Source organism: Somniosus microcephalus, chromosome 7, assembly GCF_052327205.1.
Source record: "Somniosus microcephalus isolate GS21.2 chromosome 7, FLI_Smic_1.0, whole genome shotgun sequence".
NCBI lineage: Eukaryota > Metazoa > Chordata > Chondrichthyes > Squaliformes > Somniosidae > Somniosus > Somniosus microcephalus.
This window is the reverse complement of record NC_140993.1, coordinates 106,434,356-106,461,009: the sequence shown is the minus strand read 5'-3', so window position 1 is coordinate 106,461,009 and position 26,654 is coordinate 106,434,356. Positions and strand designations below refer to the sequence as shown.

Genomic DNA, 26,654 nt, shown 5'->3' with positions numbered 1-26,654 from the left:
ATATGATATAATTGGGATTACGGAGACATGGCTCCAGGGTGACCAAGGCTGGGAATTCAACATCCAGGGGTATTCAATATTCAGGAAGGACAGACAAAAAGGAAAAGGCGATGGGGTAGCATTGCTGGTTAAAGAGAAGATTAACACCATAGTAAGAAAGGATATTAGCTCTGATGATGTGGAATCTGTATGGGTAGAGCTGAGAAATACCAAGGGGCAGAAAACGTTAGTGGGAGTTGTATACAGACCCCCAAACAGTAATGCTGAGGTTGGGGATGGCATTAAACGGGAAATTAGAGATGCGTGCAATAAGAGCACAGCAGTTATCATGGGTGACTTTAATCTACATATAGATTGGTCTAACCAAATTAGTAACAATACTGTGGAGGAGGAATTCCTAGAGTATATACGGGATGGTTTCCTGGACCAATATGTCGAGGAACGAACTAGAGATCAGGCGATCTTAGACTGGGTATTATGTAATGAGAAAGGATTAATTAGCAATCTTGTTGTGAGAGGCCCCTTGGGGAGGAGCGATCATAATATGATGGAATTCTTCATTAAGATGGAGAGTGAAGTAGTTGATTCAGAGACTTGGGTACTGAATTTAAATAAAGGAAACTACGATGGTATGAGGAGCGAGATGGCTAGGATGGATTGGGGAATGTTACTTAAAGGGTTGACGGTAAATAGGCAATGGCAAACATTTAAAGAACGCATGGATGAACTACAGAATTTGTTCATCCCGGTTTGGCGTAAAAATAAAACAAAAAAGGTGACTCAACATTGGCTAACAAGGGAAATTAGGGATAGCATAAGATCCAAAGAGAAGACATATAAATTGGCCAGAAAAAGCAGCAAACCTGAGGATTGGGAACAGTTTAGGATTCAGCAAAGGAGAACAAAGGGATTAATTAAGAAGGGGGAAATAGAGTGCGAGAGTAAGCTTTCAGGGAACATAAAAACTGACTGTAAAAGCTTCTATAGATACGTGAAGAGAAAAAGGTTGGTAAAGTCAAGCAGTCAGAATCAGGGGAATTTATAATGGGGAACAAAGACATGGCAGACCAATTAAATACATACTTTGGTTCTGTCTTCACAAAGGAGGACACAAATAAACTCCCAGAGATGTCAGGGAACATAGGGTCTAATGAGAGGGAGGAACTGAATGAAATCAGTATTTGTAGGGAAATGGTGTTAGGGAAATTGACGGGATTGAAGGCCGATAAATCCCCAGGGCCTGATAATCTACATCCTAGGGTACTTAAGGAAGTGGCCCTAGAAATAGAAGATGCATTGCTGGTCATCTTCCAAAATTCTATAGACTCTGGAACTGTTCCCATGGATTGGAGGGTAGCTAATGTAATCCCACTATTTAAAAAAGGTGGCAGAGAAAAAACGGGGAATTATAGACCGGTAAGCCTGACATCGGTAGTGGGGAAAATGCTAGAATCCATTATAAAAGATGTAATAGCAGAGCACTTGGAAAACAGTGACAGGATTGGACAAAGTCAACATGGATTTACAAAAGGTAAATCATGCTTGACTAATCTACTGGAATTTTTTGAGGATGTAACTGGTAGAATAGATAAGGGAGAACCAGTGTGTAGTGTATGTGCCTTTAAGAGCCCCATATGTGCTGTAATGCCGGTAATGGCCACTCGGGCTATATAAGCCTGTATATTGTGTTATATCCGTTAGTACCCCTCCAGATTTTGCTTAGTAAACACCTATGAACCAACACCTGTCTTCAGTGTCTCTATCAACACACGGACACTACAGTGGCGACGAAGTGGAAACGGACTTACCTACAATTCGGCAGCATCTCAAGGACATCGATTTCTCTGGCGTCCAGAAGAATCAAGAAGTGAAAGAAGCTGTTGTTTCACCAGCTGGCCAAGCTGGTGGCAGGTACTGCGGTAATCCTTCCTGGGCATCGGGCTGGGGCTCCAGCGGCTGGCTCTACAGCTGGGCCAAGCAGCAAAAGCGGAGGCAAGCAGTAACAGTCGGGGAGGGAGCACTCGGGAGACGGCCGCGGCTGCAAGCAGGTCGGCGTTCAGACCTAGAGAGAGAGTCCGGCGGGAACGAGTCTCCAACTATAAATAAATAAATAAATTTAAAAAAGAACGGAAACCGCGGGAAACAGCGTTGTCATCGGCAGCAGCGGCGGGAAGCGCCATATCTTTTCTGCAGAAAAGAAAGAAAAGCGCGGGAAGCGCCATATCTTTTCTAAGACGCCTAATTCTGGCAGTATTGATGCTTTTGATAACGAGATAGAGGATTGGACCACATATGTGGAAAGAGTGGAGATATATTGCACCGCAAATGGAATAGAAGATGAGAAAAAAGCTTCAGTACTTCTGGATCTAATGGGCGCAAAGACATACAACCTGTTACGAAACTTAATCACTCCAGCCGAACCGATGGACAAGAATTTTAAGGAGATTGTTGATACCCTACACTGTCAATTCGAGGCAGGACTGGCAGATTCTCTGCGAGACAAATTCGTCTGCGGTCCCCTAAGTGTAGAAACACAAAAAAAAACTATTTTCCGAGAAAGATTTAACACTGGACAAGGCTTTCAGTGCAAGAGGAGCTGCAGAGATACAGCAAAGGCCACAGGACTTCGGCACCCATGAAATGACACGGGGTTTCGAGAGATGTTATCGCTGCGGCAGATCCACCCATGACCAGAGGGACTGCTGGTTCATGCACAAAGCATGCAGGCAATGCGGAAAGATGGGACACATTCCACGTGTGCCCCGATCTGGAAACAAAAAATCCACTAACAGAAAAAGAATCAATAATGAAAAGCACAAAGGTACAAATGATGACGGACAGTAGCTCCGAAGACCAGAAGAGCGATAGCGACTCCGGGAACAAGAGACTAAGCTCTCTCAAATTACATAATGTAATTGCCAAAGAAGATTACCAGACCATTTGGGTTACCCTCACAATAGCAGGGTCCCCAGTTAAAATGCAGCTAGATACAGGATCAGCTCTGACCGTCATAAATCGACGGGATTACGAGCGGCTATTTCCGCATATACCTTTAAAAGACACATCCATTATCTTGAAAACATATACGGGGCAGAAAGTATACCCCAAAGGAAAAATAAGGGTGTCTGTTGTATACAACGGCAAGGAAATACAGAAGTTGTATTTATACGTTCTACAAGATGGTGGTCCACCGCTGTTGGGACGTGAATGGATCAGGAAAATACGTTTAGACTGGCACTCCATTCAGGCACTGACGGTGACCAGTAAGAAAAAAAATGATGACGTCATACCTGAACGATTAAAAGACATCTTGGCCAACGCCAAGGAAGTGTTTCAAGTGAGACTAGGAACCTTGAAAGGCATCACCGCCTCAATAAAAGTGGAAGATGCAGCAATTCCCAAGTTTTTTAAGGCAAGACCAGTGCCATACGCAATTCGTCCAGCAGTCGAGGCAGAGCTGGAGAATTTGGAAAAGGCAGGCGTATTATCTAAAATAGATTGGAGCGAGTGGGCAACACCCATCGTCCCAGTCATGAAGAAAGCATTGAAGAATGATAAATCTGAAGAACAGAGAAAAATTCGCATCTGTGGAGACTTCAAGGTGACTGTAAACCCGGTCCTTCACACGGTACAGTATCCTCTTCCGAGGATAGAAGATATTTTCGCCTCACTATCGGGAGGGAAACGTTTCACCAAAATTGACCTGGCACAGGCATATCTACAGATGGAGGTTGAAGAAGCCTCTAAAAAATCTCACAATAAATACACACAAAGGTCTGTACCAGTACAATCGACTGGTTTTCAGAGTAGCATCCGCTCCACCTATCTGGCTAGGAGCTATGGAGCAAGTCCTCCAAGGGATTCCGGGGACTCAATGCTACCTAGACGACATCCTTGTAACAGGAGAAAACGACAATGAGCACCTTGCCAATTTAGAGCAGGTGCACACTAGGCCGAGAGAACGGGGCCTACGAGCAAATCGCCCCAAGGGCGAATTTTTCCAAAATCAAATCTCATTGTGGCCACATAATTAATAAGGAAGGGTTGCATAAGTCACCTGAAAAAATTGAAGCGGTCATAAAAGCCCCAGCACCTGAAAATGTTTCACAATTAAGGTCGTTCCTGGGATTAATAAATTACTATCATAAGTTTTTACCGAACTTATCAACTCTTCTACACCCTCTTAATGAACTGCTACAAACAGGAGTAATTTGGAAATGGAACGAAGACTGCAAACGTGCCTTCCATAAATGCAAAGACTTAATCACATCCAAAGAAGTTTTGGCTCATTACAACCCATCACTGCCAATCAGACTTGCGTGCAATGCATCCCCTTACGGCATAGGAGCAGTATTATCGCATAAATTCCCTGATGGCTCAGAACGGCCGATAGCTTTTGCGTCACGCTCATTGAACTCAGCTGAGCGTAACTATGCCCAAATCGACAGGGAAGCACTCAGCCTGGTATGGGGAGTGAAGAAATTCAACCATTACCTACACGGACAAAAATTTACCTTGTTGACTGACCATCAACCCCTCATCGCCATATTCAACCCTAAAAAGGGTGTTCCCATTATGACAGCGCAAAGGCTACAAAGCTGGTCCCTTTTTCTAGGGGCACACCAATACAACATAGAATATAAAGGATCAAAACAGCATGGGAATGCTGACGGTTTATCGCGCCTACCGTTGCCAACGGTAGAAGAGGCACCTACAGTGGACCCAGTGGAGATGTTCCACTCTACCATAGTGGAATGTCTACCAGTAACAAATTCTGCCATTGAAAGGGAAACGAGAAATGACCCGACTCTCTCACGGGTCTATGATTTAACAGTGAAGGGATGGCCAGCACATGGCGAACCACTGTTGCCAGCATTCTCGCAAAGAAGAGAACATCTGTCAGTGTGCCGAGGAACCTTGATGTGTGGATCCAGAGTGGTGATTCCACCCAAACTCCAGGATAAAGTGCTAAAGGAGCTTCACAAGGGGCATCTGGGTGGAGTGAAAATGAAGAACCTAGCCAGGGCGTTTGTATGGTGGCCAGGTATCGATGGAGACATCGAAGAAATGACCAACAGCTGCCTAGGATGCCAGAAGGTCCAAAACGCTCCACCACAAGCCCCTCTACATCCATGGGAGTGGCCCTCATCTCCATGGCAAAGGGTCCATATTGACTTTGCTGGTCCATTTATGGACTCAATGTTCTTAATCGCGGTTGATGCACACTCCAAGTGGCCGGAGGTAATAAAGATGTCCTCCACCACCACAGAAAAAACCATCACAGTATTAAGGACCATATTTGCCAGGAATGGGCTGCCTGAACAGATCTGTTCTGATAATGGGCCGCAATTTGTGTCCGAAGAATTCAGGAAGTTCTTAAAAAACAATGGGGTTAAACATTACACGTCCGCCCCATACCATCCCGCCACCAATGGATTGGCTGAAAGGTTTGTCCAGACCTTCAAGAAGGCCATAAAGGCCATGGGTAATGAAGACATAAAACTTCAGCACAAGGTGGATAACTTCTTGTTCGCATACAGGAATGTAACACATATGGTTACCAACCAAACTCCCGCCATGATGTTCTTCAATAGAAACCTAAGATGCTGGCTGGATTTGGTCAAGCCCAACATCAGAAGGGACGTGGAGAACCGGCAGTTTCAAGGCATGAATGAAAGGCCAACTAGAACCTTCCAGATAGGTCAACAAGTTTTGGCCCAGGACTACCGTACCGAGAAATGGCAGCCTGGAACTATCTGCACACGACTAGGACCGCTGATGTATACCGTGGACATCGGAGAAAGCATAATAAGGCGCCATGCTGACCAAATCATAGAGTCATCCGAAAAGGGACAACCTGCACCACAACTCTATACGCCGAACGATGAAGTAGAGATACCCATATCTATCTCCGATCCGGTGATACTGGAACCCGATGAACCCGACACTGGCATTCAAGCCGAATCAGCCTTGCCAAAAGAACCTACTACACCACCAGAAACTACCACACCACCGAGGCGTTATCCGGACCGAGTCAGGAAGCCTCCAGAGAGACTGACTTATAATTAATTAACTACAGCAATGTGTATATTATTTTTCTTATAACATGTAATTAATAATTACTTAAAATATGATGTACTGGTTAGCTAAAAGGGGAGGAATTGTAGTGTATGCGCCTTTAAGAGCCCCATATGTGCTGTAATGCCGGTAATGGCCACTCGGGCTATATAAGCCTATATATTGTGTTATATCCGTTAGTACCCCTCCAGATTTTGCTTAGTAAACACCTATGAACCAACTCCTGTCTTCAGTGTCTCTATCAACACAAGGACACTACACAGTGGATGTGGTGTATTTGGACTTTCAGAAGGCTTTCGATAAGGTCCCGCATAAGAGACTAGCGTGTAAAGTTAAAGCACATGGGATTGGGGGTAAGGTACTGACTTGGATAGAAAACTGGTTGGCAGACAGGAAGCAAAGAGTTGGAATAAACGGGTCTTTTTCTGAGTGGAAGGCAGTAGGGATCGGTGCTAGGACCCCAGTTATTCACAAAATATGTTAATGATCTAGGCGAGGGAACTAGAAGTAATATCTCCAAGTTTGCAGACGACACAAAGCTGGGTGGGCATGTGTGCTGTGAGGAGGATGCAGTGAAACTCCAGTACGATTTGGACAGGTTGAGCGATTGGGCAGATGCATGGCAGATGCAGTATAAGAACATAAGAAATAGGAGCAGGAGTAGGCCAATCGGCCCCTCGAGCCTGCTCCGCCATTCAATAAGATCATGGCTGCTCTGATCCTAACCGCCAATCTACTACCTGTATCACAAAACCATCTCCTGAATCTAACAGAATTAGACACACGAAATAGGAGCAGGATCAGGCTACACGGCCCCTGGGCCCGCTCCGCTACCCACAGGGCCATGACCGATCCGAACCTAGACTCATGTCCAAATTCCTGCCCGCTCCCCGTAATCCTTAATTCCCTTTACTTCTAGGAAACTGTCTATTTCTGTTTTAAATTTATGTAATGATGTAGCTTCTACAGCTTTTTGAGGCAGCATATTCCATGGACCTACCACCCTCTGAGTGAAGTAGTTCCTCCTCATCTCAGTTTTGAAAGAGCAGCCCCTTATTCTAAGACTATGCCCCCTAGTTCTAGTTTCACCCATCATCGGGAACATCCTCCCCGCATCCACCCGATCCAACCCCTTCACAATCTTATATGTTTCAATGAGATCGCCTCTCATTCTTCTGAACTCCAATGAGTAGAGTCCCAATCTACTCAACCTCTCCTCATATGTCCATCCCCTCATCCCCGGGATTAACCGAGTGAACCTTCTTTGTACTGACTCGAGAGCAAGTATGTCCTTTCTTAAGTATGGACACCAAAACTGTACGCAGTATTCCAGGTGCGGTCTCACCAATACCTTGTACAACTGAAGCAATACCTCCCTATTTTTATATTCTATCCCCCTAGCAATGAAAGCCAACATTCCATTGGCCTTCTTAATCACTTGCTGCACCTGCATACTAACCTTTTGAGTTTCGTGCACCAGGACCCCCAGATCCCTTTGTACTTCAGTACTTTCCAGTTTCTTGCCATTAAGATAATAACTTGCTCTACGATTTTTCCTGCCAAAGTGCATAACCTCACACTTTGCAGTATTGTATTCCATCTGCCAAATCTCTGCCCACTTACTTAGCCTATGTCCCCTTGCAGGTTTTTTATGTCCTCCTCACTCACTACTTTCCCTCCCATCTTAGTATCATCTGCAAACTTTGATACGTTACACTCGGTCCCCTCCTCCAAATCGTTAATATAGATTGTAAAGAGTTGGGGACCCAGCACTGACCCCTGTGGAACACCACTAGTTACTGATTGCCAGTCTGAGAATGAACCATTTATCCCAACTCTCTGCCTTCTGTTAGATAGCCAATCCTCTATCCATGCATGAATATTAACCCCAATCCCGTGATTTTTTATCTTAAGCAATAATCTTGTGTGGCACCTTGTCAAATGCCTTTTGGAAGTCTAAATACACTACGTCCACTGGTTCCCCTTTATCCACCCTATACGTTACTTCCTCAAAGAACTCCAGCAAATTTGTCAAACATGACTTCCCCTTCATAAAACCATGCTGACTTTGTCCTATTAAATTATGATTATCCAAATGTCCTGTTACTGTCTCCTTAATAATGGACTCCAATATTTTACCTACCACAGATGTTAGGCTAACCGGTCTATAGTTTCCAGCCTTCTGTCTACTGCCCTTTTTAAATAAGGGTGTTACATTAGCAGTTTTCCAGTCTGCTGGGACCTTTGCCGAGTCCAGGGAGTTTTGGAAAATTATTACCAATGCATCCACAATCCCTACCGCCACTTCCCTCAAGACCCTGGGATGTAAGCCATCAGGTCCAGGTGATTTCTCCGCCTTGAGTCCCATTATTTTACCGAGTACCACTTCCTTAGTGATTTTGATCGTGTTTAGCTCCTCCCCCCCCTATAGCCCCCTGTTTGTCCAGTGTTGGGATATTCTTAGTGTCTTCTACTGTAAAGACTGATACAAAATATTCAGTGTTTTTGCCATCTCCATATTTCCCACCATTAATTTCCCGGTCTCATCCTCTAAGGGACCAACATTTACTTTAGCCACCCTTTTTCTTTTTATATAACTATAAAAACTCTTACTATCTGTTTTTATATTTTTTGCTAATTTACTTTCATAATCTATCTTCCCTTTCTTAATCAATCTTTTTGTTATTTTTTGCTGTCTTTTAAAGTTTTCCCAATCTTCTATCCTCCCACTAGATTTGGCTACCTTATATGCCCTTGTTTTTAGTCGAATACTATCCTTAATTTCTTTACTTAGCCACGGATGGCTGTCTTTTCTTTTACACCCTTTTCTTCTCAGTGGAATATATATTTTTTGGAAGTTGTAAAATAACTCCTTAAATGTACACCACTGATCATGTATCGTCTTACCCTTTAATCTATTTTCCCAATCCACTCTACTCAATTCCGCTCTCATACCTTCATAGTCTCCTTTATTCAATCTTAGCACGCTTGCTTCAGATCCAACCTTCTCACCCTCTAATTGAATATGGAATTCAACCATGTTATGGTCACTCATTCCAAGGGGATCCTTTACTAGGACATTTTTAATTAATCCTGTCTCGTTACACAGGACCAGATCTAAGGTTGCTTGCCCCCTGGTCGGTTCAGTTACATACAGCTCAAGAAACCCATCCCTAATACACTCAATGAACTCATCCTCAAGGCAGCCCTGCCCAATTTGATTTGTCCAATTAATATGATAGTTAAAGTCCCCCATAATTATAGATGTTCCCTTATTACAAGCCTCAACTATTTCCTGATTGATACTCCGTCCAACAGAGTTGCAACTGTTCGGAGGCCTATAGACTATGCCCACTGGTGTTTTTTCCCCTTATTATTCCTTACCTCCACCCAAACTGTTTCATTATCCTGATCTTTTGACCCAATATCATTTCTCTGTATTAGTGATTCCTTCCTTTATTAACATAGCCACCCCACCTCCCCTTCCTTCCTGCCTGTCCTTCCTGATCGTTAAATAACCTGGTATGTTTAATTCCCAGGCATTGTCACCCTGCAGCCATGTTTCTGTAATGGCCACAAGATCATACCCATATGTAGTTATTTGTGCCATTAACTCGTCTATTTTGTTGCGAATGCTACGTGCATTCAGATAGAGAACTTTCAAAGATGTTTTGTGACACTTAGTTCCTGCTTTTGCCCTTTTTATTACTTTACCTTTTACTCCACACCTTCTGCCCCTTCCTGACACGCTCTGGTTTTTAATTTCCCCACTGCTACCCAAGTCTATGACCTTCTCTGTTGTCATTTTTATTATTTGCTCTCTAGGAACCTCCCCCCCACTAGTTAGTTTAAAGCCCTCTCTACAGCCCTAGTTATATGATCCGCCAGGACTCTAGTCCCAGCACTGGCCAAGTGAAGCCCGTCCCAACGGAACAGCTCCCTCCTGCCCCAGTACTGGTGCCAGTGTCCCAGGAAGCAAAACCCATTTCTCCCACACCAGTCTTTGAGCCACGCATTTAACTCTCTAATTTTATTTGTCCTAGCCAAATTCGCTCGTGGATAAATGCAAGGTTATCCACTTTGGTGGCAAAAACAGGAAGACAGATTATTATCTGAACGGCAATAGATTGGGAAAAGGGGAACTGCAATGAGACCTGGGTGTCTTTGTGCCCCAGTCGCTGAAGGCAAGAATGCAGGTGCAGCAGGCGGTTAAGGCGGCAAATGGTATGCTGGCCTTCATAGCGAGAGGATTCGAGTACAGGAGCAAGGATGTCTTGCTGCAGTTGTACACGGCCTTGGTGAGACCACACCTTGAATATTGTGTGCAGTTTTCGTCGCCTTATCTGAGGAAGGATGTTCTTGCCATGGAGGGAGTGCAGCGAAGATTCACCAGACTGATACCTGGGATGCCAGGAATGACGTATGAAGGGAGATTGGGTCGATTAGGCTTATATTCGCTAGAGTTCAGAAGAATGAGAGGGGATCTCATTGAAACTTATAAAATTCTAACAGGACTAGACAGACTAGATGCAGGAAGGATGTTCCCGATGGCAGGGGAGTCCAGAACCAGGGGTCACAGTCTATGGATAAGGGGTAAGTCATTTTAGGACTGAGATGAGCAGGAATTTCTTCACCCAGAGAGTGGTGAACCTGTGGAATTCTCTACCACAGAAGACAGTGGAGGCCAATTCATTAAATATATTAAAGAAGGAGTTAGATATATTTCTTAAGGCTAAGGGGATCAAGGGATATGGGGAGAAAGCAGGGATAGGGTACCGAGTTTGGATGATCAGCCATGATCGCATTTAATGGCGGAGCAGGCTCGAGGGGCCGAATGGCCTACTCGTGCTCCTATCTTCTGTGTTTCTATTACTAGACCTCAAATTACCCAATATATTGAATTCAATTTCAGCACCTTGCCATGATTTAATCTGAACTCAAGACCTGTGTGTTGCTAATCCAGTACCATAACCTCTGATTACTTCAGGATGCTGTCTTGGATAATTATGAAGTTTCAAATAAGTACTTCAAAGATGTAACCTGCAGTTTCCAATACCACAAGTTTAGTCTTTGCAAGCTTAAACTTGCCAACTCCCAAAAAAATTTTAATTTTAAGTTATGATTCTCTATTTTAAACTTTGCCAAAAAAAGGTCACAAATGTGTTAAATATACGATACAAACCCTAAAGGCAAGACACCCCTGAAAAATCAGTAACTGCTTGAGTTATATAAACAGATGATGGAAAAGGCACAGTGAAAACAACCCAACATACTTCAACATTCAAACTAAATTCAGTCAGGCTTATTTATAGAAGTTCTCATAATTAGTTTAGATCAGTACTGACAAAATTAATTCAAATTGAGATCAACAGTGTATTTGTATCGCCCTGCCCCCTCAAAAGGAGTTGCTCTCATCAGTGTTCTTATTTTGCATCAATATCCAGCTTAACCACTGGAACACAGATTTTATTACTTGGCAAATTTTATGGAAAATAGATTAGAAAAAATTCCCACAGGGATTTGTATACATATTCATGTACAGTTCTAGAACTGGCCAATCTTCAGCACTAAGTAACTTATTAGAAAATAACCATTTTGTCATTTCCCAAAAATAAAAATGATCTTTTCAAACTCCTCTCAAGATTGGAGTTTAATCCACAATAGCCAATTGTAAAATGCATCTAACATCAGCAAAACTTTTCCGTACAATGAATTACTTTTTTCTGTGCTGGTCTAATGCGGTTTGCTCCTGTCAAATTTGCACTCCAATACAAAAAGTAACAAACATTAACTGATACTTGTCAGAGTCCATTGGGTATATTTAGACAGTTGAACCTAACCAAGCACCATCAGTAACAAAGCTAAAAGTGGGCTGTAACTTAAACTGGTATGTTGAAAACTATTTTTTTGTTAAGTAGACTATGCCGCATGGTTAACAGTGAAATATTGAGTTTCAGTGCAGCAGCCATCTTCCAGAACTGCAAGAATCAGCAGTTCATTGCCAGCTCTGTCTGAGTTATAAAGTTGAAGGATGAAACAGCCACCAAAGGAACCAAGGGTAGGAGATCAAAAGGAGAATTGACACCATCACTGATGTTAGACTTCAGTGCTGTGAAAAGTGCGATAGGTCAGGAAGTTTATGACAAGGTTTCCTGCAGGTGACAGCTGTTTGTTAAAGGAATACTTGTCATTAGATTATATTTTACAAGGGGGGGGGGGGGGAGGGTGGAAGAGTGCTGAAAATGTCCCTAAAGAACAAACCACAATATCAAACCTATTACATTGCTATCTTTCATGGTTTGCTGAATAGTAAATTGGCTATTTCTTCATGGAACTGCAGAATGAGACACAATTGACCCAGATTTTTCTGCCAAAATAACAGCAAGTTCAATGTGCAAATCATCCAACAACTTGTGATAGGAATAGACCCCATGAATTGCAAAATGCAAACTTGCTGCTGAAAGTTAGGGCTGATACTTAACAGTGTAAGTACCTTTTTAATGAAGAGATTTATGTGCCTACAATGCCACTCAACCTCTCTGGCCCTGAAAGGGAACAATTTAAAATGTGGACTCTCATTTCTACAGGTTGTAAATTGTTGTTACAGATTTTAAAAATGTAAAATTTGTACAATTTTCTTTGTCTCTTTTTCTCTCTCTCTCTTAATCCAATCTTTCTTTATTATTCTTTCTGTACCCTATTTAAGTCTAATTCACCTTATTTCCTCCTTCGTTTGTTTATCAATCCTTAAATCTCATTGGTTAAGGAGATACCCTGTTGGTCCCATTGCTCACCAATTGCCTTCGTTATCAGCTCACACTTCTAGCAACTTGCAGGGCAAAAAAACTGATCTGAGGGTGAGGGAAAAAGTCTAACTAACAGGGCACACCACGAGATGCCCCACTCCAGCAAATCTGGGCCTATGCTTTTAGGTTTCTTCCAGAAAGATAGTTAAACAATGCAACTACTCAGGTATTTCTTTTGTCACCGATATTCACAATAACTAAGAACTTGACACTGCCTATACAAATTTAAAACTTTTACCATATAGAAGATTTAACTTGCATTGCAGCAGAACTTAGAAGAATATCAATTTATAGGAAGATAAAATTTACTTTATAATAGAAATATTGGTTTTATTTAATCAAAGGCAGGCTAGGATTTGTAATCTTTCTTGCAACATCAGTAATAGCTATTGTACCAAAAAAGTCAATTTTAAATATTTCTGAAATACATTCATTTTATACACAATTCTACAATACTCACATCGATTTATGAAGTTGTCAATGTTCTTGTTTTTTCTTAAGGCAGGGAAGTCCAAATCATAAATCAAGGCATCCAAGCTATCCTACAAGAGAAAAAAATAGAATCGGGTTGTTTAAAAAAAAAAGACAAATAGACTGCTATTCATGTGCAACTTGCAAGAAAACAGAGATTTTGTGTTACAATGAGTTTACTTCCAGTACTTTATGACTGGTACCACGGTGAATGTTTAAAAAAATGATCAGACTAAATATTGAACATTCCTTGACGTTCAGCAAAACTGACGTGCTGTTTATTAAAATAAATGTCAGGGTTCATTATTAGATTCATAAAATAATCTAAAAATTAACTTTTTGTCCAAACAATTCAGGCTATAGACAGAATATTTTGTGCAGGATGTGATCATCTCCAAACAGAAGCATTGTAAACGAGTACCAAAAATGATCTTCCGTTTTAGATCACTATACGAGTGGAGTTTTCTTCCATTACTAAATAAACATTGAAATGTTACGATAGAAATAGGATTCTAACGGTGAGTAAAATAGATAGAAAATGAGACTCAAGAACTTCTTGCTTAGCCTTAATTACCTGCGGAATAAACTGACACTAAATACATTTAGAGTGTGTTTAAACAACTTTAGAGCTGTCGCAAAGCGAGTTCCACTTCTTACACTAACCTTATAGTGTTAACAAGTGAGGGCCCCCCGGGGCTTGAGACGCAAACAATAATGTTTAAGCATTGATAACCTTGTAGGCTGTCTAACCACTTACAATTTAACTATGGGAAGAGAAGCTCTGTGCATATGTGTAAACACTATCGTGGGCAGCAGAACTAAAGTTTCAGACAGGCAGTGTAAACATGAAACATAGAAGATAGGAACAGGCCCCGCGAGCCTGTTCCGCCATTTAATGAGATCATGGCTGATCATCCAAATTCAGTCCCCTGTCCCTGCTTTCTCCCCACATCCCTTGATCTCTTTAGCCTCAAGAAATATATCTAACTCCTTCTTGAATATATTTAATAATTTGGCCTCAACTGCCTTCTGTGGTAGAGAATTCCACAGGTTCACCACTCTCTGGGTGAAGAAATTCCTCCTCATCTCTGTCCTAAATGGCTTACCCCTTAGACTGTGCCCCTGGTTCTGGACTCCCCCGCCATCAGGAACATCCTTCCTGCATCTAGTCTGTCTAGTCCTGTTGGAATTTTATAAGTTTCAATGAGATCCCCTCTCATTCTTCTAAACTCTAGCAAATATAAGCCTAATCGACCCAATCTGCCTTCATGCGTCATTCCTGCCATCCCAGGCATCAGTCCGGTGAATCTTCACTGCACTCCCTCCATGGCAAGAACATCCTTCCTCAGATAAGGCGACCAAAACTGCACACAATACTCGAGGTGTGGTCTCACCAAGGCCGTGTACAACTGCAGCAAGAGACCCTTGCTCCTGTACTCGAATCCTCTCGCTATGAAGGCCAACATACCATTTGCCTTCTTAACCGTCTGCTGCACCTGCATGCTTACCTTCAGCGACTGGTGCACAAGGACACCTAGGTCTCGTTGCACTTCCCCTTTTCCCAATCTATTGCCGTTCAGAACTGCAGTCACTGATCTTAAAAGTGGTAATCACAGTCTAAACATAATTTTAATTTACTCTAAGTTGCTCAAAAGAGAGGACTCAAGACTGTTGTTTCAGAAAGTTGCAAAAATACATAAGATCAAAATTTAGGTTAACACCGTGATGAGATGAGGTTGAGCTTCATCAACTGGACTTTAAGAACACTTACCCATAAGGGCTGTTTACAGCACAAATCCATTAAGAGGAATAAGGTTGATGGATCAAATAGCTTTTCCTCATTTCATAGGTTATTCACATACAACATTTCCTAACTAATTAAAATAAAGCTAATTTGTAAATTAGTCAGTTTGTTTCAATCCCTGTCCTATCTAATGCAGAAGATATGATCAGAACTATGCATACAGGTTCAGCCTCCAAAATCCGGAGTTCCGGAATCCGGGGCGATTGGTGGCGGGGTCGTCCAAAATCCGTAAAAAATTCCGGAATCTGGACACCCTGAGGGAGGCTTACCAAAAACCGGAAATATCGCAACCTGGGCCCAGCCATTTCCAGACTCTGAACGTGTATCTGATGTCCGAAGTCCGGAAATATCGCAAACTCGGCTCGGGCGTTTCCGGACTTCGGACATCAGAAACACGTTCCGAAGTCCGGAAAAACACAAAAAACCAGCTCGGCCTCAGTCCCGAGGTTACCGGATTCGGGACGCTCAACCTGCATCAGATTTACAATCCTGGTTATTATATACAACATAATTAATTGTAGAGGTAATTACAAGCAGGGTGAGGGAACACACATACAGATAACACATTTAACTATTACTTTTAATGTATATTAGGATTCAAGTCTTCCATTTTATTTCACCTTTGCAGTTTTAGGGAAACATAATACTGAATTCTGACAAGAGCTATCAGAAAATCAGTTATCCAACATCTCCCATCTGGACTTGATTGTCAGTCGGTTTTTAACTAGCCTTAAAAATCTAGTGTTGTGGTTATTTTGGAAATGTATTAAATTTGATGGAAGCCTGTTTTACTTCAGTACTTGTGCGCTTAAAACTATAAAATACAACAGACAGTTTTCTTGATTTTATGCCACATGGATTGTTCAGGTTATATATCAAGTTTGCGGATGACACCACGGTAGTAGGCCAGATCACCAACAATGATGAGTCAGCCTACAGGGAGGAGGTCCACCATCTCGTGAAGTGGTGCGCCGATAACAACCTGGCCCTTAACATCAAGAAAACCAAAGAAATCATTGTGGACTTCAGGAAGTCCAAAGGCGGAAGTCACACCCCCATCCACATCAATGGGGCTGTGGTGGAAAGGGTGGACAGCTTTAAGTTCCTCGGAGTCCACATCACGGAAGACCTCTCCTGGTCCCTCAATACCTCCTCTCTGGTGAAGAAGGCCCAGCAGCGCCTATATTTCCTAAGGAGGCTGAAGGGATGTAACCTGTCACCCCTGATCCTCTCTAACTTCTACCGCTGCACTATAGAGAGCATCCTGACAAACTGTATCACAGTATGGTATGGCAGCTGTAGCTACTATGACCAGAAAGCCCCGCAGCGGGTAGTCAAAACTGCCCAACGCATTACCAGCACCCGGCTACCGACCATAGAGCACATATACCAGAAACGCTGTCTACGGAGGTCATGGTCCATCATCAAAGACCCTACCCACCCCAGCCACAGTCTGTTCGCCCTCCTACCATCTGGGAGATGCTACAGATGCATTCGCACCCATACGACCAGATTTAGGAACAGCTTCTTTCCCAGGGCTGTCATCCTACTGAACTCCACAGCCTGCACATCTGCCAATGCACTTTATTATGGTTATGTTTATTATGTTAATATACTACAAGCCAAATGTATGTTGAATGTTTAAATGTCTTAATCCAAATGTACACTCTCGGGAGCCGCAAGCCTACATTTCGTTGTACTGCACTTGTGCACTAACAATGACAATAAAAGTTGATTTGATTTGATTTGATACATGATGAAACATACTAACCAAAATCCAAGTAGTATACAACATTGCAAAGCCATAAATCATGATCTATAGTGAATTAAGTAACAAGACACATAGGGCCAAAATTTGCTGTAGCAGGGCATCTAATGGAGTCTGCTGTTTGTTAGACTTGCCCCTGCACCCGTCGGCTCAAAATTTTACCGTCCACACAGTTGCCGAAAGTGCGAGCTGATAATGGTGCAACGAGGGAAACAGGGCATCTGGGACATGAGTGAACAGGGCATGAAATTTAAGGATTGGGAAATAAAACACGAAGAACTGAGAAGGAGGGTGAATTAAAGGGGGTGAATTCAATGTCAAATCAGGTGCACAAAGATCAATAAAGAGATGGAAGGAAAGATTGGATTAAGAGGGAGAAAACGAGACAGAAAGGAAATGAAAGAAAAATAAATAAAATTAGACATTTTTTAAAGCTCTGAAAAATTGAAAACCTGAAGGAGTGACACTCCACACTTGTAATGGTTAATTTTCAGTGCCAGAAAGGCTGATTGACAGTCATTGACACTTATCACATCATTAAAAGGGTCGCTGCATTGGTCATGACATGACTTAACTTTCTGTGTTGCGTTTGATGGGCAAATACAGCAAGTTCTTAAAAAACGGGGAGGCTAAGAGCGAGATGCCATTTTTGCGAAGCCAATAGTGGAGCGGTGGAACTTGGACAGAAACTTTCGATATTCACACTTGACCACGCATCTGCTCCTCACCTGAAGTTGCTATACCATTTACTCAAATAACGTGGAGCATTTATTTTGACAGCAAATTCTGGCCCATAGTTTTCTATCTTTCCACCACACGTTTCACTCATGACCATCAATATTCTGTCCAACTTCAAGTCATGAATGACCCAGAACCTTCTCCAACTCAACAATGGCAAGTCTAAAGATATAAGGGTCGATTTTGTCAAACTGTCGGGAAGAAGGCGGGACTTCCCCTTTCGGGTATCTGACCCGCCTACTTCGACGTCCGGCCAATCCGCGCGATTTTCCCTTGACTGACCTTGTTGAGCCCGCCCAGCGGGCTCAGCAGGCCAATTAAGGGCCACCCGGCAACATGTGACATCACAGACTGAAATTTCATCTGTCAAGATTTCTGACAGATGAAATATCAGTGTCTCACAGCTGTTTGAAGCTGTCAAACACTGACAGTCTGATTTCTAAGATGAGTCCTTCTGCACAGACTCATTTAGAAATCTCAGCAGCACTAAAAGCTGAAGGCTGTCACTTTTGACAGATCGCAGCCGTTCAGCTTTCAGTTCCGGCTGAGTGCTGTGCTCCCGACGGCTACAGGAAGAAAGGCTGTTAAGGTAAGTAAAGGTAAGTAAAAGTTCTTTACACACTTTAGACACACCAAACACACTTACCTTTACACTCATGCACCCATCACTCACCTGAGCGCCGACATCACGACCCCTCCAACTCATTCAACCCAACGGCCCGCTGCTCTAACCTGGCGTGGTTTGGAGCAGTCGGGAAACCCACACGAAACCCCTCAAAATGGGGATTACGCTAAAAACTGCCTGTTAACTGGCAGTTAATTGGCACTAATCCCTTCCCGCCTGGTTTCGGCGGGTCCCAGTGCGGGGCAGGTACCCGCCGCCCCTGAAACTTACGTGGGGCGGGGTTTTGGGCGGGATGGTGTCGGGACCCCCCAAAGTCAGGATTTCCCCCCCCGCATGCCTGAAACCCCGCCTGACAGCTCCCCGAAAATCTAGCCCATACTGTTCAATACCAGCCATAAATGCTGCATCCTAGTCAGAATTAATCTCCCATCTCACTCAGGTGAACCTTGACACAACCTCCTGCATCCTGCGTGACCTTGAGCTGAGCTTCAAACTCCATATCCTATCATACTAGATTATTTCCACTTCACCGCCACTTCTCCTGAAACACAACTCTTGCCTTTTGTCATTTCCAGGCTAGGTTTTGACAATATTCTACTCATTGGCCTCCCTAGCTCTACCCTACATAAATTCCAACTTCTCAAATTCCATAAATACTTTTCTAATACTGCTCAGAATTCATTTCTGCCTCTGAAGTACCTTAGGACATCTACAAAGATGCTATATAGATTCAAATGTAGTAGTAAAATATCAAACACGTCTATGCAGTGCCTTTAACATAGCAAACTTTCCAAGGTACTTCACAAACGGCAGGTAAAGGAAGGTGAGGAGAGAGCAAGTCAGAGGACTTAACAACTTGCATTTATATAGTGCCTTTAACATAGTAAAACGTTCCCAGGCACTTCACAGGAGCCACGTAGGAGATTTTAGGACACGTGACGTAGATTTTAAGGAGTGTCTTGAAGGAGGAAAAAATGGTAGAAGGCAGAGAGGTTTAGGGAGGGAATTCCATAGCTTAGAGCCTAGGCAGCTGAAGGCACAGAACCAATGGTGGAGCAATGAAAATCGGTGATGTGCAAGAGGCTAGAATTGGACGAGTAGAGATCTCAGAGAGTTGTAGGGCTGGAGGAGATGACAGGCTCCCATCCAAAATACTTCAACGCCCCAGTCTCATGGGAAGCACAGTTTACGGAAATCATGGGACTTAAATTTTTTTTTAAGAATGTCAACAATGACACATTCTCACTCATCTCCTAGTATAGTCAGCAATGTAAAAGGAGATAAACACAGTTTTATTACCTCACTACTTTGTCTGCAAGTAAAGGACCAGCAGGGAAAAAACTAGGGGAGGAAAGGAGGAGACCACAAACAACATGGCACAGTAGGGCTGTGCATTTGAGCACCGAGATGCAACGTCACGGAATGAAAAGGAGAAGACATGTTTGAACCCACATTCTACCGAGTTCCTGATCTGAGCAATAACAGCTTGTGTTTATATAGCACCTTTAACATTGAAAATGTCCTAAGACACTGCAGGGAAGGGGGAAATAGGAAAATATAAGCAAACAGACACCAAGCCACAGAGGGGAAAGCATATGAGGCATATACAAGGTGCAGGACTAGATATCTTGAAGGAGAATGATGGGGAAGAGGGTGAGCAGGGGTGGGGGGAGGAAGACGGGCGAGGGTGAGGGGGGGGTGGGGGGGGGGGGGAGGGGGAGCGAGGGGGGGGGAGGGGGGGGAGGAGGAAGACGGGCAAGGGTGAGCCGGGGGGGGGGGGGGGGGGAAAAGGGTGAGCGAGGGGGGGGGGGGAAAAGGGTGAGCGAGGGGGGGGGGGGGGGAGGGAGGGAGGGAGGCAAGAGTGAAAGGAGGGAGAAGGTGCAGAGTACTGATGAAATGGGTTCAAATTACAAAAACAAAACTAAAGGCTTGAAGCAACACACTGTGCAAGTAAAAATGAAAGTAATGTGTTGAAAATATTCACTAATATTGAAGTACGTACGTCCTCCTGTTGTAGATTTTACATAGACACACAGTAAAACAGTGGCCCTGAAATTAGGATCGGGAGCTTGCTGCGCATGCAAGCCCCCGATGTTCACTTACCCGGCGCGCTGACATTTTAATTCTGGCCCGCATTGCATTTCCTCTGACTGGCCCGCTTGAGGTCCTGCCGCGCTGTGCGTGCGTGACCCAGCGGCGTACTTAGTGCGATGAGCCGGCTGGGATCACGTGAGCACAGGGCAACCAATGGGAGGTTGCAAAAGTTCATTCATGAGTTTGACAGCAAGAGCAGTCAAACTCATGAAAACTCCTGGCCCCAAAACACTACTTAAACCTGAAAGAAAATTTTAAAAAACATTGCACTACTTAAATGAACCATAAAGAACTCTGAAAAACGATTTCAAACAATAATTTTAAAATTTGAAAAAAAAATTTATATAAAAAAAAAATCGGGGCTAAAACTAAACTTACCTTACTGTAAATTCTTTAAAAATAACAAAACTGTGGAAGAAAAATTTCTCAATTGTATTACAGGTAATAGACCACTTACCTGAAAAACTAAGTACCTACGTGTGGTTTTTCAATGCGTAAATACCGGAGGCCTTTACACACGCGCAACTCTCTAAAAATAGAGGAAATCCAAGTCGCACGCGCTGCCCGATACCGCGCACGCGTTCAGCCTCTTAACCCCTTGGGTCAGAGGACAGGAAATGCCGGTTTTCAGCGCATGCGCTGTGCATGCGGAAAACCGGCAATTCCTCCAGGCACACGCGTGAGTACCCCGTCCTTACTCACGCGTTGGGCCCGGAATTACTGGGCCATTAAGCAGCAATCAAGTGCTCCCCTACAGGAGGAAAGGATGGAAAGTTGTCTTTGGGCAGCAGGTCATTTATCCACTAATCCGTCACACACTAGTCATCAGTCTATAGAACAAAACTGTCCACAGTTTGGAACTTTGTCCCACAAATAGATTGTGTGAAATCAAAATGTTTCACCTGTACAGTAAGGAGTGGTTATTTTGGTGGGGTGAGGTAGGATAGGAGTTTTAGTGTGGCCAATGTCACACTAGATCTTGGAGTGCTTGATATTTACATTGATGACAAAAGTGGCGACGTGTTCAATCCCTCAGCACTTACCTTGCTGATCACAACAAAATTGTCTCCCATAAACAAGATGTCCATTCTATGAGACACTGCAGTTATGAAAAGCACCAGACAATTGGCCCCATTCCATTAATTTAAAAAAATAGAAAAACCCCAAATTGTATCTGAAAGCTCATTTGTTTTTAATGCTTTGTAAACACCACTGGACCACATTTATAATAATATACACAAAATACAGTATTTGCCAGAGTTTTGTTAAACAAGAATGCATTCAACAGATATACAAATGTGGGAAAAAGTCAGGAGGAACAACTCCAAGTGCTTTCATTGAAATTTTCTTTACTACAAAATGTTAAAAACATTTTAAACTGTTTCATATTAACACTGTAAAACAATTTAAACATTTTAAAAGTGTCAACATTTTAACTGGATAAAATTATGAACATTTCAACCTTTTAAAACCAGCACTAAACTGTAAAACAAATAAAAGTTCTTTATTGATGGAATTACCTATAGTACATAACATTTGTTGTCCAAGGAAAAGTAGTGAATCAGTATCTGCCTTTTTAAAAAAATAAGTCTTTGTATGCAATACTATGCTATGCTTCTATTATAAACAATCCAGCCAACCTTTTGAGAGTTCAAATGGAATACCCATGCCTTCGGCAAACAACTTTATTGTTGCCTTCAGCACTTGCCCAGTTACTACTCCTTCCTTTTCTCTGGCAATTGTCAGCGTAGAATTGACTTTCCACTACCTTGAGCCTTTCCCTCAGATTTTCTTTCTCAGCCACTGTCACCAATATTTTTTTTGTTTTTAGCAACCATGCATTTGTGGATGCCGGAATTTTAAATTCTTGTTGAATATCCTTACTCTTTTCAGTTAGTTCACCCATTGCGTTGAATATTTTTACCGTTACAGACAATGATATTCTCTTGCATTTTGTCTCCATTGTTTAAGTGTAACAGGCCTAAGTATTTCAGAACATTGGAGACACAAATTATTAGCATGAAAAGGATCACTATAAACAGGTACTATGTTCACTATATTCATATGGTTTTTATATTCACATGTACTGTATTAAAACTGGGACCTTGGGGTAGATTTTCAACTTGATGCCAGGCATAAAATTGACATTGCCTTCCCTTACTCATCACAAAATTTCCCTATCCTAATCTATTTTTGGATAATTAAAATCTCCTACAATTAGAACTCCGTTGTTAATACACATTGTCCCTCCACTCTGTGTGGGGAGGGAAGAGAGATTGGGAATGCTGGGATGTGACTGATTGCAAACACAAACCCACATCCAACAACACTATGCTTTAGTGCTTCAATGTACTTCCAGGAAACATTTTTTTTATTTTTATTTTTTTAAAGATCTTGTACCAGCCTCTTCACCCTAAGTCAGCTAACCAAAAACACCACACTACAGTAATTGAGGTAGTTCAGCATTATTAGTTTCTTTGGCAACAATAGGTGCATACCTTAGTGCAGACCACACTCTGAATACCCAATCTACATTTTCATACTGTACGATAGCAAAATACTGCAGATGCTGGAAATCCGAAATAACAACAGAAAATGCTGGAAAAACTCAGCAGGCCAGGCAACATCCATGGAGAGAAAATAGAGTCAACGTTTCGGGTCAAAACCCTTTATCATTGCTGTTTTTTGGATCTTGCTGTGTGCAAATTGGTTGCCACATTTCCAACATTACAACAGTGACTACACTTGAAAAGTATTTAATTGGTTGTAAATCGCTTTGGGACATCCTGAGGTTGTGAAAGGCGCCATATATGATTCACTGAATCATCGAATGGTTACAGCACAGAAGGAGGCCATTCGGCCCGTCGAGCCCGTGCCGGCTCTCTAAGAGCACTTTAGCTAGTCACACTCCCCCGCCCTGCAATTTTTTTTCCTTCAGGTACTTATCCAATTCGCTTTTGAAAGCCACAGTTGAGTCTGCCTCCACCAACCTTTCAGGCAGTGAATTCCAGATCCTAACCACTCGCTGCATAAAAAAGTTTTCCCTTATGTCGCCTTTGGTTCTTCTGGAACAGTTTTTCTCGATCTACTCTGTCCAGAACCCTCATTATTTGGAACATCTCTATGAAATCTCCTCTCAACCTTCTCTGCTCTAAAGAGAACCCCAGCTTCTCCAGTCTATCCACTTAACTGAAGTCCCTCATCCCTGGAACCATTCTTGTAAATCTTTTCTGCACCCTCTCTAAGGCCTTCACATCCTTCCAAAAGTGCAGTGTCCAGAATTGAACACAATACTCCAGTTGAGGCCGAACCACTGTTTTATAAAGGTTCATAACTTCCTTGCTTTTGTACTCTATACCTCTATTTATGAAGCCCAGGATCCTGTATGCATTTTTAATCGCTTTCTCAACCTGCCCTGCCACCTTCAACGATTTGTGCACATATACCCCCAGGTCTCTCTGTTCATGCACCCACTTTAGAATTGTACCCTTTGGTTTATATTGCCTCTCCTCGTTCTTCTTACCAAAATATATCACTTCGCACATTTCTGCGTTAAATTTCATCTATAAAGAACATAAGACGTAGAAGCAGGAGTAGCTTATTTGGCCCCTCAAGCCTGCTCCACCATTCAATAAGAACATGGCTAGTCTGATCTTGGCCTCAACTCCACTTCCCTGCCCGCTCCTCATAACCCTCGACTCACTTACCATTCAAAAATCTGTCTATCTCCACCTTAAATATATTCAATGACCCAGCCTCCACAGCTCTCTGGGGAAGAGAATTCCAAAGATTCACAACCCTCAGAAGAAATTCCTCCTCATTTCCATTTTAAATGGGTGCCCCCTTATTCTGAAATTATGCCCCCTTGTTCTAGATTCACCCACGAGGGGAAATATCCACTCTGCATCTACCCTGTCAAGCCCCTTCAGAATTTTATATGTTTCAATAAGATCACCTCTCACTCTTCTAAACTCCAATGAGTATAGGCCCAACCTGCTCAACCTTTCTTCATCTCCGGAATCAACCTCATGAACCTTCTCTGAACTGCCTCCAATGCAAGTACAGGAAACTTTCGATTTACCGGCACCTAAATAACCGGAAATCTCGGTTAACCGGCAAAATTCAGGAGAAGGTTCAAGTAAGTTTTATTACTTGCCTTCCTCGATCTGTTGCTGTGCAAGGGTGTGGCTGCAGCTGTTGCTAAGCTACAGAGACGCTTGGAACTTGTGGCCATTGTTCTGAACCTGTTGCTAAGCAACAGGGTTTGTTGCTTTATACGGAGCTCTCAGCTCCGTATCTTTTACTATAGCTTTCGGTTATCCGGAATTTTTGATGAACCGGCACCACGTCGGTCCCGGATAAAAAAAAAGTTTCCTGTATATCCTTCCTTAAATTAAATAAGGAGACCAAAACGGTACGCAGTGCTCCAGGTGTGGTCTCACCAACGCCCTGTACAGCTGTAACAGGACTTCCCTACTTTTATACTCCATTCCCTTTGCGATAAAGGCCAACATTCCATTTGCCTTGCTAATCACTTGCTGTACCTGCATGCTAACTTTTTGTGGTTCATGTACAAGGACCCCCAGATCCCTCTGTCCCTCAGCATTTTGTAATCTCTCCCCATTTAAATAATAATTACCCTTTTTATTTTTCCTACCAAAGTGGATAACCTCACATTTTCCCACATTATACTCCATCTGCCAGAGATTTGCCCACTCAGTCTATCTATATCCCTTTGGAGATTCTTTGTGTCCTCTTCACAATTTGCTTTCCCACCTATCTTTGTATCATCAGCAAATTTGGCTACATTACACTCGGTCCCTTCATCCAAGTCATTAATATAGATTGTAAATAGTTGAGGCCCCAGCACTGACCCTTGCAGCACCCCACTAGTTAGTTTTCCAACCTGAAAATGACCCATTTATCCCGACTCTTTGTTTTCTGTTAGTTAGCCAATCCTCTATCCATGCTAATATATTACCCCCAACCCAGTGAGCTCTTATCTTGTGCAGTAACCTTTTATGTGGCACCTTATCGAATGCCTTCTGGACATTCAAATACACAACATCTACTGTTTCCCCTTTATCCACCCTGCTCATTACATCCTCAAAGAACTCCAGCAAATTTGTCAAACATGATTTTCCTTTCCTAAAACCATGCTGACTCTGCTTGACTATATTATGATTTTTCTAAATGTCCTGCTACCACTTCCTTAATGATGGACTCCAGCATTTTCCCAATGACAGATGTTAGGCTAACTGATCCATAGTTGCCTGCTTTCGGTCTCACTTTCTTAAATAGGGCGTTACATTTGCGGTTTTCCAGTCCGCTGGGACCTCTCCAGAATCCAGGGAATTTTGGTAGATTACAACCAATGCATCCACTACCTCTGCAGCCACCTCTTTGAAGACCCTTGGATGTATGCCATCGGGTCCAGGGGACTTGTCCACCTTTAGTCCCATTAGTTTGCCCAATATTTTTTCTCCAGTGATAGTTTTAAGTTCCCCCCCCCCCCCAAATAGCCCCTTGATTATCCATTATTGGGGTGCTTTTAGTGTCTTCTACCGTGAAGGCCGATACAAAATATTTGCTCAAAGTCTTTGCCATTTCCCCGTTTCCCATTACTAATTCCCCAGGCTCTTCCTCTAGGGGACCAATGTTTACTTTAGTTACGTGTCCTCCCAATAACACCCCCGTCTGTGTCCTCTTGAAGTCTATCACTATCCTCCTCACTGTTCACTATACTTCCAAGTTTTGTCTCATCTGCAAATTTTGAAATTGTGCCCTGTACACCCAAGTCTAAGTCATTAAAATACATCAAGAAAAGCAGTGGTCCTAGTACCGACCCCTGGGGAACACCACTGTACACCTTCCTTCAGTCCTAAGAACAACCATTCCCCACTACTCTGTTTCCTGTCACTTAGCCAATTTCATATCCATGCTGCCACTGTCCCCTTTATTCCATGGGCTTCAACTTTGCTGGCAAGCCTATTACGTGGCACTTTATGAAACGCCTTTTGGAAGTCCATGTACATCACATCAACCCTCTCTGTTACCTCATGAAAAAACTCAATTATGTTACTTAAACACGATTTGCCTTTAACAAATCCATGCTGGCTTTCCTTAATTAATCCATACTTGTCCAAATGTCTATTAATTTTGTCCCGGATTATCGTTTCTAAAAGCTTCCCCACTACCGAGGTTAAACTGACTGGCCTGTAGTTGCTGGTTTATCCTTACACCCTTATTTGAAAAAGGGTGTAACATTTG

At 42.8% G+C, this 26,654-nt stretch overlaps 1 protein-coding gene across 3 annotated transcripts in view; it reads right to left on the bottom strand.

The window, feature by feature from the left end:
- Positions 1-26,654, bottom strand: part of rock1 (Rho-associated, coiled-coil containing protein kinase 1) — a 245,316-nt gene that overhangs the window by 155,097 nt on the left and 63,565 nt on the right. For all 3 annotated transcript variants that reach the window (XM_085992815.1, XM_085992816.1, XM_085992813.1), the window contains exon 2: positions 13,345-13,426. In XM_085992815.1, coding sequence (XP_085848941.1) covers positions 13,345-13,426 — 82 coding nt within the window. The remainder of the gene's footprint in view (positions 1-13,344; positions 13,427-26,654) is intronic.